Source organism: Dermacentor andersoni, chromosome 10 (genome assembly GCF_023375885.2).
Source record: "Dermacentor andersoni chromosome 10, qqDerAnde1_hic_scaffold, whole genome shotgun sequence".
Lineage (NCBI taxonomy): Eukaryota > Metazoa > Arthropoda > Arachnida > Ixodida > Ixodidae > Dermacentor > Dermacentor andersoni.
In genome coordinates, this window is record NC_092823.1 from 10,752,217 (window position 1) to 10,767,801 (window position 15,585).

The 15,585-nt window shown below is 44.1% G+C and overlaps 1 protein-coding gene across 3 annotated transcripts in view; it reads right to left on the reverse strand.

Annotated features, from left to right (window-relative positions):
• Positions 1-15,585, reverse strand: part of LOC126519703 (sphingosine-1-phosphate phosphatase 2-like) — a 367,121-nt gene that overhangs the window by 278,959 nt on the left and 72,577 nt on the right. For all 3 annotated transcript variants that reach the window (XM_072285009.1, XM_055065385.2, XM_050169065.3), the window contains exons 2-4: positions 12,200-12,289; positions 5,806-6,075; positions 165-281 (exon numbers count right to left, since the gene is read on the reverse strand). In XM_072285009.1, coding sequence (XP_072141110.1) covers positions 165-281; positions 5,806-6,075; positions 12,200-12,289 — 477 coding nt within the window. The remainder of the gene's footprint in view (positions 1-164; positions 282-5,805; positions 6,076-12,199; positions 12,290-15,585) is intronic.

A 15,585-nucleotide genomic window follows, 5' to 3' on the forward strand; every position in this document is an offset into this window, starting at 1 on the left:
CATGAATGACCAACTAGTCAAACACAAGATTTTGCTGGAACATTTCATTAGTTTGTTTTCGTAGAAATGTACTCGACCTGGCCAGGAATAAAAGTGAGCAAGTTGCTAGATTTTCCTTGATGTGGAGATGTGCTTGGGCTCCACAGAGTCAAGAGTGGACTCACCACAGCCTTGACAACAGTTCGGACAAGGACACTCGCCACGAGGCCCACCACCGTTCGTGCCACAATAAATGAGAGTCCCAGCAGAGAAACATACTCGACCGTGTACAGGGCACCAGCCTAAAGGCAAGAAAACAACGGGATCTTTATCACAAAGCAGTGACAGCTAGCAAAGGTAACAGAATAAGGTTAAACAGATCAAATCAGCACAGAAAATTGATTTTTGTATATTTTAACAGTATTCTGGCTGTGAATTCCCAGCTTTTATGCACTGCCATCACTCAACATACACCTGTTAGCTCTTTCCACATCGTGCAGTAATTAATTAAATACCTGGGATTGCATTGTGAAATCCTCCTATCGCCTCCCTAAAAAGTTACTCAAATTTGCCCCTCAGTCATCATGAAGAAGGTATCATCAACTTAATGTGAATACCAATTTGCAAGTTTGTGTACAGTGCCCACAGCTGAAAGTGTGAACAAAACATATGAGGCACACGGATACAGGTCACGCGCTTCCTAACACTTGCTTGTTCAGAAACACAAGCCATTCCCTTTAAATGATGAATATCTACAAATTCATCCAGTTGTCTACATTTTCACATACAGTGCTATGTAACTACCCCTCATTATTGCGATAGCAATTTTATGGATACTACAGTGAACTGTCACCATCGTTGTCGGCATTGCCATGTTGTTCCGTATAAAGTCTAAGTGTGATAAGATGATTAATAAAGAGAAAATGGGACATCCACCCAATCGTAGCAATTGCTACAATGAATTATTAATTACTTCCCTCCACCTTGCGGGTTTCCGCAGAACTATTACGTCGTGATAAAATTGTGGCCACACGCCATATGCTGTAGGTGCGAGGGAAAAGTGTGCAAGGATGAGTTGAGGATGATGGCTTGATGTGCAGCGTCTTCTCAAGCAGGCAAGGAAGGGTGGGGAGGATCTCGTGGGAGCAAGGAGGCGTCTGTGCTCTAGGAGGGGGGGAGGCAGGTCAGTGCACGTCTGTTCTTCTACCCCAGCTGCAGCTGAGCGCAGCCGCACTCAGCTACGGCTTCCTTCAACATTACCTTCAAAATCTTGAAGGTAATTTGCGGCGGGTGCAAAGCTTAGGCAAACTGAGATGACTGATGACTTTGTGTGCACTGTGTGCCCATGTTCACGCTGAAGCAAGAGGCAGGATGAAAGGGGATTCGCTCGCAGCTGCTCTTCGTCACGCAGTCAACTGAGATGCATTCATGTTTACCTGTGGCACTATGCTTGTTAATTTAGTTAACTAGGATGGTTGCTTGTCGTCTATCGCTTGTGTATGCTTGTGTATGCTTGTGTATGTCGTCTATCGCTGTCCTTGTCCTTCGCGCTGTACGTTATTTTTAATTTAGTTAGTAAGCGAATGTTTACTCCAGTTTACATGGCCGATAAGACTACCAACCTTACTTTGTATAGCAGTCTAATGATTTGCTATCGCAATCAATGTTACACCTTTGGGGCAAAACTGCAATATTATTAATAAACACACTGTGCTAGCTGTGCAAATATTGGTTGCACAGGTGGTTCATGTGCACTGGCAGACACAGTTTTCATAAACAAGTACAGCCAGCAAATGCTTAACAAAAATTTGCTATTTGTGAGGTTTGGCTAGTTTACGGAAAATACACAGTCAAACAAAAGGGAAAAAGGTTTAATAATGTCAGCTTAGGTTACTAGGTTCCATGCAAAACACACGCCCATGGCTCCAGTGACACTCTCGCACGGGCTCTTCTGTCGCTCGCCCTCATCCCAGTCTCCCTCAGGCCCGAATGTAATGCGCATCATGCCATCTGGCAAAGGATGTGGTGGTTATGCTAGAAGGCGCTTAACAGGCAGCATGACAGAGGGTGACACAGACACCCACATATTTGGCATTTAATTTCACGTTTATCCTACATATTTATATTCGAAATTTAAAGACAATCATATTCCAAGACCACTTAATTTAGTTTGGTTATTCTAGAGTGCTTGTCTTTCGGGATATTCTAATTATAAAATTTCAAGGCTCAGTACCCTAATTTCATATTTAGGAGCAAGATTCTTGATACTACTTTATAAACGTTATGACTATTTCATAAAAAATAAAAATAAATAAAATAAAATAAAAGGCTTTCTGCAGAGAAAACACAACATACAACATTGTCAAGATGTCGAATTTTCAGCATGCTCGCATTATCAAATCGGCCGGAATTTCATTCCAGTTCACAACATACCTGATTAAACGAAGTAGATATGTTGAAGTAGATAGGTGTCTGAACTTGCTTGGATCGACACCTCACGTGTTTGTGACCTCCTTCATTTTCGACTGTATGATCTCCATTGTTAGATATTTTCGGTTCTCTTTGTGCCCTGGCAAGATCAGCAACACCTCTTTTCACCTCGTGGCATTCACCTTTCAGCATTTGGCAGTGTCTGGCAGTTGCTGCCAAACCAAATGCTCAATATTATCTGACCCTGGAGTTTCATACGTTATTTTTCGAGAAAAAGTATTAGCCAACAGCGACAACACAAGCATGCATTAATTATTAATTATTCATCAGATATAATGAAACAAAGGTACGACTTTTCTCAAACTTCATCGAGTAATGAGTATGCTTATAAAAGACATCAAATATAATGAAGATATTGTGAGCATTTATTCCTACACTTCATATCTTCAACTGCACATACTCATCATCACTGTTTTGGGGCCTGGTGGTGGGGCTCTCACTCGGGAGAATAAAGAAGAGACTCGCTGCCTAAACCTTGTCACACAAGTGGTGGAGCATGCTGTCCGGTTCCTTCGTCCTCTCGCTTCCGGTCTCTCTCAGCTTCGCCTGCACTACATCCCTGGAGCTTCGCCCAGGTCGCTGCCTCTACCAACTGCACTTGGCCATGTCCCAAGACCAGCAGGCCAACACAACGACATCGACCTTGCCTGCTCCTGCGGGAACCCCTTCTTGGACGGCCACCACCACTCAGAAGGATCCACCGGTGTTCACTGGACTTCCAGGTGACGACGCTGAGAACTGGTTGGAGCTATACAAGCATGCGAGTGTCTTTAACCACTGGAATGAATCTGCAAAACTTGCTCATGTCGCCTTCTACCTAATTGGCATCATGAAGACTTGGTTTTACAATCATGAGCTCGATTTCGTCAACTGGAGCACCTTTAAACACCACCTACGACAGATTTTCGCGCACTCGTCTGTCCGCTCTGATATCTCCAAGAAGAAGCTTGCTGAGCATGTTCAGCACTCGGGTGAGTCGTACACTTCGCACATAGAAGACATCTTCGCCCTCTGCTGCCGCATGAACACCTCGATGGCAGAGAGTGACCGTGTACACCACCTGCTCAAGAGTATTGGGACTGTGGCATTCAATGCTCTTGTAGTGCTGATCCCCACTACCGTCGCAGACATCATCAGTATGTGTAAGTGTCTCGATGAGCTTCATATGCTCCGCTTACACCCTGACACATCTGATTTCAAGGCATCCAATGACAGCGAGCTACGTGCCTTGATTCGCTCCATCATCCAATCCGTGAGGAACTGCACACCCAAGCTTCGTCAACCCCTCCTGAGGCCCATATGACACCTCCTAGTGGCCACATCCATGCCATATCGTGAGGGGAGAGACAGCTGCCGTGACCTGCCCGCAAGTCCCGAGCCCGCTCCCTATCCCTAGGCCAACTTACGCTCAGGTTGCCTCTATAGTGCCACCCTCCCAGCAGCTACCACAACAGGCACCTGCACCGCACGGGTCCCTGAATCCCATCACTACAAGACCACCGCCTCTTCCGTCTTACAACGCGTTGAGCCCACCTCAACCGGTTTGCTACTATTGCGACATCCGTGGCCACATTTCAAGGTTTTGCCGACGCCATCAGCAAGATAAAAGGCGTGGTTATGATGGGTTTAAAAGGGATGAATTTTCTGGCCCTATACCACAACATTGCCATTCCCCATCTCCACAGAACTTCAACGCTGCCAGTTCATCACGTTTCCCACGTCGTCGCTCTCCATCACCAATGCGCCGCTCCTTTTCCCCTCTTCAACTGGCGACTTCGTCCTCCGATCACCGCCCGGAAAACTAAATGGTGCAGCTTCAGGAGGGAAAGCTGCATCCTCTGGACAATGTGAAACTCCTCCAGAGCACCCGTCAAATGTACTTTTGGTGTGTGTTGAAGGTGTCGGAATCGAAGCCTTGGTTGACACAGGTGCATCACTTTCTGTTATTAGTACTGACTTGTGTTCTGGATTGCAAAAGGTGAAGACACCGTATAATGGCCCTCCCCTTTGCTTTGCTAATGCAGTCCTTGTTCAGCCCTCTGGTGTTTGCACTGCGCGTGTTTTCATTGATCGCATCCTTCACCACATTCAGTTTCTCGTGCTATCTTCGTGTACCTAAGCTATGATTTTGGGATGTAACTTCCTGTCCTCCGCCTCAGCTTTCATCTCTTGCCGTCAGCGAACTATTCATATGACGGACACTGAACCTTCATGCGCTGTCAATGCTCACAGCATACATTTCGTCACATATACCGACTACTTCATTCCCGTGGGCAATGAGCATGTTCTGACACTGACTTCCGACACTATTGTCAATTGTGTTCCCTGCACCGAGCAGTCACTGCATTTCTGATCGGCTTAGCCTTACTCCTAGCCTGGTGCGGTTTCAGGGCGGTAGAGCGTTCGTCGCTGTTTGTAACCCTACTTCTTTGCCAGTTATGCTCTCCCAGGGCACCACTGTCACTTGTTTTACTGACACTGAACCTCTTTCACTGGCACCGCTTCACACCGAATCACCACCTTTGTCTGCCACAGCTGATGATCATACGGCTGCCACTGCTTTAACGGCCGCGATAAATCCCGACCTGTCTGCTGTGCAGAAAGACTTTTGGGCACTACTGCAAAAACACAGCACCTTGCTTGACGTTTACTCCAAGCTTCTGGGGTGCACCTCCGTTGCAGTACATCGCATCGAAACTGAAGGCCCTTCAATTGTACGCTGCCGCCTATATCGCCTGTCTTTCGCAGAACGGAAAATCATTGCGGATAACATTGATGACATGCTCAAAAGAGACATCATTTGGCCATCGTCCAGTTCTTGGTCGGCTCCTGTTGTGCGGGTTCGCAAGAAAGATGGCTCTGTACGATTTTGCGTCAATTATCGAACACTTAATAAGGTCACGCGCAAAGACATACTGTATTTACTCGAATCTAGGCCAACCCTGATTCTAAGCCGACCCCCTAAGTCCGAAGCCAAAAAGAAAATATATATTACCTCGAATCTAGGCCGAACGAAAAAAGCGAGGACAGCATTCACAAAATGCAAACAGCATTTATTGAATCTGAACGTGCAGAGCTCATTCAACGTCGTCGTCGCTGCTAGGCTTATTCCTATGCTTCATATTTTCACCTGTGCATACTCATCATCACCGTTTTGGGGCCTGGTGGTGGGGCTCTCACGCGGGAGAACAAAGAAGAGACTGGCTGCCTAAACCTTGTCTCACAATATTTTCATGTCAGATCTGATTTCATTATAACGAGGTTCAATGGTTTCAAAGTAAATAATAAAACGATAAACAAACAATTTGTAGACCGAAGAACTGGTGTCCTACTGACCCCTTGGTTTACAGGCGTGGGTGTGGGGGTGCCAAGCGCCATGGGCAGCAGTGCCTCGCCAGCCCAAATGCCGGCCACTGTGGCAACCACCAGGCACGTGTCACCACGTGCGGGTGTCCACCGTGGAGGCGCTGGGTATGCAAGTAGTAGCAGCGCAGCACACAGTGGGGCACCCCATGGCCATGCCAGCATCCACGCCTCCAGTGTCACCGACACAGACACCAGCGGAAGCAGCAGTGCCCAGGCAACCACCAGGCCCACCAGCAGGTCCTGCAGCAGGGCGTATGCTTGCTCGGTGCTTGCTCCTCTCTCGTAGCATTAAAGTCGTGACATCACCTCTTGTATTGCAGTTTTTTATAAAACTCGTAAACACCTTTTGTTGAGCAACGAACAACTTAAGGGACACCAAAGAGAAACCAGCTTCGGCTGATAATGTATTGTTTCAATTACTCTCTTTCAGTTAACTTTGTGGTAAAAGGTTGAGTACCAGAAAAAAAATATCAAGGCCAAACTTCGATCTTTTTTTTTTTTTCAAATTTCAACCCAGAACCCCAACACCAGTATGTCATGGTGATGCAATAGACTTCAAAGTTATTCTTTTTTTTTTCATATTAGGGCCATCGCAGCTCAGTGAAAATTTATGAAATTTGCCAAGTTCAATCTTTGGCTCTATTGCAATACTATGTAGTCCATCCAATCTGCACCAGCACAGGTTCGAGCAGACAGCATAGAAACCCACGAAATCAAGGCAAGCTCGTCCAGTAACTTGACAGCAGTGTTGCCACCCAACAATCAGTTTTGAGCCTTTTCTGGTTTACGAAGTCTCTCTTTTCTTGGTAGCAGTGGCTGTTCCTTTTTTTTCGTATTGCAAAAGAGCAATTTACTAATGCAGCTCAACTTATTTTTCTCTAGGCAGAAAAGTGCAGATGACGGGAAAGGTGAAACAGACAAGACAATGTGCTGTCAACACCATGCACCAGCAACACCACACACCGCAGCACACTGCCTTGTCATCTGCCGTTTCGCAAAGTTGAATGTAAACCAACCAGCCGAGCTCAGAAACCTTGTTAAGATTTTTTTTTTCTGTTTGGTGTCACTTTAAATAAACACAAAACAGGAAACTGGATTGGCCAGTAATGTTTCTGGAATACCAAAATGTCATGCCTTGCCACAAGTGGAGTCTCACTAAACAAGAAACTACACAAAAAAACAAACGACGTGTAGCAAGGCCACCCTGAAGTTTCCACACTAGCTGTCCATAGCATAAGGGATTCTGATAGTGTCGGTTCAGTACTAATTACCACTTTGACCACAGAGAAAAAGATTTCATTTCATTCTAAAGAAACAAAAGGCTCGGCCTAACGGATTCAATTGACTTCTCTGCACGGAAATAGCCCAAACACATGAAAGTAGTACAGTCAACATCCAACATAATTAACTCACATAACTAATCATTGCATATGGCAAATAAAATCTTATATGCTTATTGCCAAAATCAGCAATAAGAAAAGCATGTTTACAATAAGGATTTCTTTTTTGTATGGGATGCCCCTTTCTTATTACCATATAGTTTCCTACAAAAATCACTAGGGGCACTCTGGCATGTGACTGTACAGCTACACTGGGAACAATGGTTAAGTGCACAGATTTGTCTGATCTTTGTGCTTCCGGCTAGAGAAATTCTTGTGACATTCATTATTATCCTATATGTTACTAAATTTCCAAGCAATCATAGTTTTCTAAACATAGCAAGGTGTGAGAAAGGCGTATGGGTTTTCTTTGTAGCTTTGTGCTACATTCGGGTGAATGACAATTCTTCCATTTCATGATAGTACTTCCTCTACCTTGCGAGATTTTGCAGAATTGATTTGCCTTAGCAAGGCAATTAGTCACAGTGCACGTGCGTAATCATGGTAAAAGGTTGCATTTGTAATACAATATGTTGTCAGAAATGCTGAACATGCAAATCAAATGGCCAATTAAAGCCAGAATGCTTCAACAAATTTCTGCGCTAAGCATCACTGCCATGCAGACTGAACTGGCACACTTACAGCTCCCACCAGCACCATGGTTCCCTCCGGTGATGTTTGTAGAAAATTGTGGTTGTGATGAGGTTTTGACTGCACTTTGAAATCAGTGGCATACCTTCAAAGTACCAATGCTGTCAGTTGCAAATGGGATACGGAAAGGGAAACTATGACTTTCACTTTCTCTGCTAGTAACCAGCCCTCTTTTGCTAAATAAAGGAAAACAGAGTCTTGAAGGAATGCTACACGATTCCAAATTGATTTAGTGTTCCTGCTTAATTTTTCTCACATTATCAAAGACTAAAATTATCAGAGGTTCGTACATGCTGTAGTGCACTTGTCAAACATTGCCACATTGGCTAGTGAAAGTCTTTGCTCATGCCAGTAGTGCAAAGAACAGCCAATGTTTCTACACAACCTCATTTCAAACAAGTTTAGAATTTACTCAACGCTTGCAGAATAAAAGATTGCACAATTTTCTTACTGCCTGCGAAAGATTTTCCCGCAGAACTACCACGATTTCATTTTTGATAAAGTCAAATAGATGAAACATTTTGGCCTACATTGCCAAGATTGTAGGTGCGTAGTACTTTTTAACAGTACAGCTGTGCTATACTACTTTTTTGAAAAGCTGATAACCAAAGCAAATGGAATATGAAAACTGAATGATGTATTGTTTTTCTCTCATCATGCTAACCTCACATTTCTGTCATTTCTGTCATTTCTGTCCTCACGTGGCCTACTTGTGCAGTACACTTTCCAGTAGCTGTTCATCATCACCATCATCAGTCTGGTTATGCCCACTGCGGGGCAAAGGCCTCTCCCATACTTCTCCAACTACCCCGGTCATGTACTAATTATGGCCATGTTGTCGCTGCAAACTTCTTCATTTCATCCGCCCACCTAACTTTCTGCCGCCCTCTGCTGCGCTTTCCTTCCCTTGGAATCCATTCCGTAACTCTTTGTGACCATCGGTTATCTTCCCTCCTCATTACGTGTCCTGCCTATGCCCATTTCTTTTTCTTGATTTCAACTAAGATATCATTAACTCGCGTTTGTTCCCTCACCCAACCAGCTCTTTTCTTATCCCTTAACGTTACACCTATCATTCTTCTTTCCATAGCTCGTTGCATCGTCCTCAATTTAAGTAGAACCCTTTTCGTAAGCCTCCAGGTTTCTGCCCCGTACGTGAGTACTGGTAAGACACAGCTGTTATAAACTTTTCTCTTGAGGGATAATGGCAACCTGCTGTTCATGATCTGAGAATGCTTGCCAAACGCACCCCAGCCCATTTTTATTATTCTGATTATTTCAGTCTCATGATCCGGATCCGCAGTCATTACCTGTCCTAAGTAGATGTATTCCCTTACCACTTCCAGTGCCTCACTACCTATTGTAAACTGCTGTTCCCTTCCTAGACTGTTAAACATTACCTTAGTTTTCTGCAGATTAATTTTTAGACCCACCCTTCGGCTTTGCCTCTCCAGGTCAGTGAGCATGCATTGCAGTTGGTCCCCTGAGTTACTAAGCAAGGCAATATCATCAGCGAATCGCAAGTTACTAAAGTATTCTCCATTAACCTTTATCCCCAATTCTTCCCAATCCAGGTCTCTGAATACCTCCTGTAAACACGCTGTGAATAGCATCGGAGAAATCGTATCTCCCTGCCTGACGCCTTTCTTTATTGGGATTTTGTTGCTTTCTTTATGGAGGACTACGGTGGCTGTGGAGCCGCTATAGATATCTTTCAGTATTTTTACATACGGCTCGTCTACACCCTAATTCCGCAATGCCTCCATGACTGCTGAGGTTTCGACTGAATCAAACGCTTTCTCGTAATCAATGAAAGCTATATATAAAGGTTGGTTATATTCCGCACATTTTTCTATCACCTGATTGATAGTGTGAATATGGTCTATTGTTGAATAGCCTTTACGGAATCCTGCCTGGTCCTTCGGATGACGGAAGTCTAAGGTGTTCCTGATTCTATTTGCAATTACCTTAGTAAATACTTTGTAGGCAACGGACAGTAAACTGACCGGTCTATAATTTTTCAAGTCTTTGGCGTCCCCTTTCTTATGGATTAGGATTATGTTAGCGTTTTTCCAAGATTCCGGTACGCTCGAAGTCCTGAGGCATTGCGTATACAGGGTGGCCAGTTTCTCTAGAACAATCTGCCCACCTTCCTTCAACAAATCTGCTGTTACCTGATCCTCCCCAGCTGCCTTCCCCCTTTGCATAGCATACCTGTGGGATTTCGAATTCCTCTAGACTATTCTCTCTTCCATTATCGTCGTGGGTGCCACTGGTACTGTATAAATCTCTATAGAACTTCTCAGCCACTTGAACTATCTCATCCATATTAGTAATGATATTGCCGGCTTTGTCTCTTAACGTATACATCTGATTCTTGCCAATTAGTTTCTTCTTCACTGCTTTTAGGCTTTCTCTGTTCCTGAGAGCATGTTTAATTCTATCCATATTATACTTCCTGAGGTCAGCTGTCTTACGCTTGTTGATTAACTTCGAAAGTTCTGCCAGTTATATTCTAGCTGTAGGGTTAGAGGCTTTCATACATTGGCGTTTCTTGATCAGATCTTTCGTCTCCTGCGATAGCTTACTGGTATCCTGTCTAATGGAGTTACCACCGACTTCTATTGCACACTCCTTAATGATGCCCACAAGATTGTCGTTCATTGCTTCAACACTAAGGTCCTCTTGCTGAGTTAAAGCGGAATACCTGTTCTGTAGCTTGATCTGGAATTCCTCTATTCTCCCTCTTACCGCTAACTCATTGATCGGCTTCTTATGTACCAGTTTCTTCCGTTCTCTCCTCAGGTCTAGGCTAATTCGAGTTCTTACCATCCTGTGGTCACTGCAGCGCACCTTGCCGTGCACGTCCACATATTGTATGATGCCAGGTTAGCGCAGAGTATGAGGTCTATTTCATTTCTAGTCTCGCCGTTCGGGCTCCTCCACGTCCACTTTCCGCTATCTCGCTTGCGGAAGAAAGTATTCATTATCCGCATATTATTCTACAAACTCTACTAATAACTCTCCCCTGCTATTCCTAGTGCCTATGCCATATTCCCCCACTGCCTTGTCTCCAGCCTGCTTCTTGCCTACCTTGGCATTGAAGTCGCCCATCAGTATACTGTACATTGTTTTGACTTTACCCATCGCCGATTCCATGTCTTCATAGAAACTTTCGACTTCCTGGTCATCATGACTGGATGTAGGGGCGTAGACCTGTACAACCTTCATTTTGTACCTCTTATTAAGTTTCACAACAAGACCTGCCACCCTCTCGTTAATGCTATAGAATTCCTGTATGTTACCAGCTATGTTTTTATTAATCAGGAAACCGACTCCTAGTTCTCGTCTCTCCGCCAAGCCCCGGTAGCACAGGACGTGCCCACTTTTTAGCACTGTATATGCTTCTTTTGGCCTCCTAACTTCACTGAGCCCTACTATATCCCATTTACTGCCCTCTAATTCCTCCAATAGCACTGCTAGACTCGCCTCACTAGATAACGTTCTAGCGTTAAATGTTGCCAGGTTCATATTCCAATGGCGGCCTGTCCGGAGCCAGGGATTCTTAGCACCCTCTGCAGCGTCGCAGGTCTGACCGCCGCCGTGGTCAGTTGCTTTGCAGCTGCTGGGGACTGAGGGCCGGGGTTTGATTGTTGTGTTCATATAGGAGGTTGTGGCCAAGTACTGCACCAGGGTGGCCAATCCTGCTCTGGTGAGGGAGTGCGTTACCGGTTCTGGTCACCGGGATCAGGCCACACTCCAGGCCTGTTTATGCCATTTTATCAACACGCAGATTTTTTTTTTTTAATCCTGTGGAAAATTGCGCGGCACCGGGATTCGAACCACGGACCTCTTGCACGCGAGGCGGGTGTTCTGCCTCTACGCCACCGCTGCATCCACTACGCATGCACTACGCCAGCGCTGCACAGCAATGTAGCTGTTAGGGTACTGCAAATAACTAAACTTAAATGAATTGGCTACATACAAATTATACCAGCCCTGAAGCATATAAAAAAGATTAAAGATATATAAATATAAATAAAAAATATAAAAACATGAATGTCTCGTGTCGCCTTCCTACATCCATTGTTTTATTTGGCGCCGTCGTTGTAATCATGCATAACCAACTCGCCCACCAGCACATGCTCAGTATAAAAAATTCACCATACTCAGCTAGAAAGTAAAATCAAGGTCACCTGTTTTGTCACAACTGACAGTTTTGAAGGCCTCAATAGCATCTCATTCATATAGGAAGTTTCTCAGGGCCCGCAACAAGAGGGCCAACACAATAAAAAAAAATGGCTGCAGCCTTTTAAAGCCACGGTGGAGCTCACCAGTACAGTGTGCATGCCCAGGTAGAGGCGACTGACGCACAGCAACGCGCACCACACCAGGCACACGCACAGCGCCGCATGGTAGCAGTACTGCAAGGAGAGAGAAAAGGTTCTGTCACTGAAATCACGCGGCCATTAAACAGCAATGTTCCACACTTAAAGGCCCACTCTTCTTGGCGTGAAGGACTTTTACAACATCTGCTAGATTAACATTGAATAACTTTAGTGCTATTCAAATACAGCAAGACAAATTGGGTCTATTGCAGGATCTTCTTTGATGGTTCGTTCCCTTGCAAATCTTATTATGTTTCAATGCTCCACACAAGTTCAAGACAACATTTTTTTTATATTGCTTTGTTTTCGTGTATTCTGTTCTTGTCTTCTGACACAAATTCTGCACCCCTATGCTATGACCCCCAGCGCTGGGGTTAGCAGTATTTGAATTAAATTAATTAATTATTAACTAAATAAATCAATGTTTTCAATAACGCATGATTAGACTGTGTTTTACCTAATACATCTGATGAACATGTTCTGTACAAGGCAAAAACATATAATGATACTTTGAAATTGTGAAGACACACTCATACACCTGCATTAGACTTGTCAACCCACGAGAGGATGAAGTCATGACAGCGGGAGGGGGGGGGAGAGAGAACTGTCGACGACCGACTTTGTCAATGCCAAGAACTGCCAGTTTGTAAGCATAACTTTCTTACTTTTCACTTTTTTTTTATAGTCCTACCATGTCACAATTTACTGCAAGAAAGAACAGTAGTTGCCTGGCTAATGCAGTTACCTATACAAATAGAGCTACTGTGAACTGTTGGTGCCTACAACATAAAACCGTCTTTATGTGTATGACAATGCAACAGAAGACAAAAGAGATGAGTGTGCAACCGAGTTCTTAGGCACTATAAAAAGGAAATCTGGTTTATTTATTGTTATTTGGCACACAAAAAAGTAATAGTTGGGACTGTCCAGCTAAATTTTGTTGTTTATCGGAATGACAGACCTAACAAAAGGGGTGGTGGGGTAATGATAGCCATAAAAAAGTATATTTCCTCTTTTTGTGTTAACATTTCATCACCCTTACAAATTTTATCTGTTTGCATCACGTCTTCATCATATAAATTCCTTCTTGGAATCTGTTACCGACCACCCGATAGTTCAGACAATTTTCTGACCTATCTGCATGCCAACCTCAGAGATATCAGGATAAGCTTCCGAAAAGCTTAAATCTTTTTATTCGGTGGTTTCAATTACCCAAATATCAACTGCAGTACCTTAACTGCACTGGCTCATGACTCGATAAATTTTGTTGAACTAACCTTAGGCTTTTCCTTAACTCAACCAGTTCACGAACCTACACGTGGTCTTAACATATTAGATCTTGTTCTCACATCGACTCCCGACAAAGTAAGCCTGATCACCCTCACAGACAGTTTCAGTGATCACAAACTACATCAGTTCACCATAAAAATGCCCTCACACCAATGCAGTGCAATGTCCAAACACGCAACCTTGAGTTGTAGAACTTCTCTGATTCTTCCCTGCAATCCTTTTCCCAGTGATCTGCTAATGAAAACTGGCATCAGTTTAAAGAAGAATTAACTCAGTTGATAAAAACTTATATACCTCGCATAAGTTTTCGTGCTAGCTCATCTGAATCGCACTTACATTATGTTTGTCACCACTTGACTTGATGCATAATTATTATAACACATACTGTTTTACATTTTGTTTCACATACCTGTCTTATGTCTCTTATACCATACTCTATGTATGTGACCTCCTTGCTATAGTCTCGTGTGAGATTAGCAGTAGTGTTAAATAAATAAATAAAAATACGTAGGATGGCGTATCCCTTGAAGGAGGTGCTGAGACTCATGCCCACAAGTCACTCCAATTCCTTCGTCCCAAAAACAAGCACTAGCTGGAACCACCTCCATCGCCTCCATAACTGGTGCTAATGCGTTCAATGCTCCAAGATTGTATATATAGTCTCTACTGATTTCATTTATTAGCATTTATTTTTTCTATTTGTCGCTGTTCTTTTCTTTTGCTTTTTATATTTATATGTTTTTATAACCAACCGTCACCTCTCTATCGCTTGAGCCCTGAAAGTAAATAAATGAAATCAAATGGCTCATTCGCTTAAGTGGGGGGTGGCAGGAACATCGAGAGAAGGAAAAAAGAAGAGGGGCGGGTGGAAGGGCTTGGTTACATAAAGACAGCAAAGCATCCTGAAATAAGCCATCGATTAAAAAATTTTACAGACCTCGCGATTTGAGAAAAAGGTTAATGTATCCGTAATGTCATAATTAACGCAGCCTGGTATTTGCATTTCCACCCTCTAGAAGCTAGCATATGCGAACAATATCGTGATATACCGGCTACCGTTAGAGGCGCTGCCTGGAAGTTGAATATTTTCTGAGATTCCGTGGTCCGTGAACTTTTTTGTTCAACTGTATTTGTGGGTCTGGCAGCGAAGGCACTACGCTTTTAGATGCGAAGGGCTGTGTTTCGCAGACGTCTTCGTGCGACGGCGTGCTCCGTATCAGCTATAATAGCAAACGGCATCACAGTTCCGAGTTTTACATATATTAAACTTAATCGTGAATGATCCCAAAAGTTGCCTTGCGCAAAGCTGGTTCATACAGAAAGTCGAACCCATATTCACCTCTTGTGCTAGAACTGTCCGTAAGCAATCCCGATGCTGGACATGTTATTATTAGCGAAGGCGGTCACGGCCAGTGCCATTTACGAACGAAAAGCTTCGTGCAGTTAGCTCCAGTTTCTTTGCGGGGTCTTCACAGCCTGCAATCCGCCGTTTTTTGTTTCTCACAGGGCGTTTGACCAGTTTCAGGAGTGTGCACAGCTGAGGTGGTGGAAACTGACTGCGTGGACCATACAACGCAGCCTAGGAGACCCGTAACGCCAGGACACAAACCCCCCGAAAAATACCTGGAATTCACTTCTAAATTGAGGTTCGCTACCATCAGTTGCTCATATTCGCACACACCTGCGAAGGATTTTTGCATTTATTTGTTGTCGACGTACGCACGTTCTACATGTGCATCAATTCTCTCTTAAATTAACTGTACGCCTCTTCGCCCCATCTGCTGTTTAAGCACAATAAATAAACTAAACAAAGCAGCCCGGCGTGTATTCACAGGGCCAACACTTGACGCACACAAACGATAGCAGCGAGCTCGCGTGTCAAGTTTCACCGCTTGGTTATTTATGCACATGTATGGTTTCTCCCGTAAATTCGAGATTGCACCACAATATTCGCGTGGCATGTACAATGCAATTACTGTACAAGAGTGATCATTCGGCCTAGTTGGTTGAACGCAGGCAACAGGAACGGCGACACAAGCAAT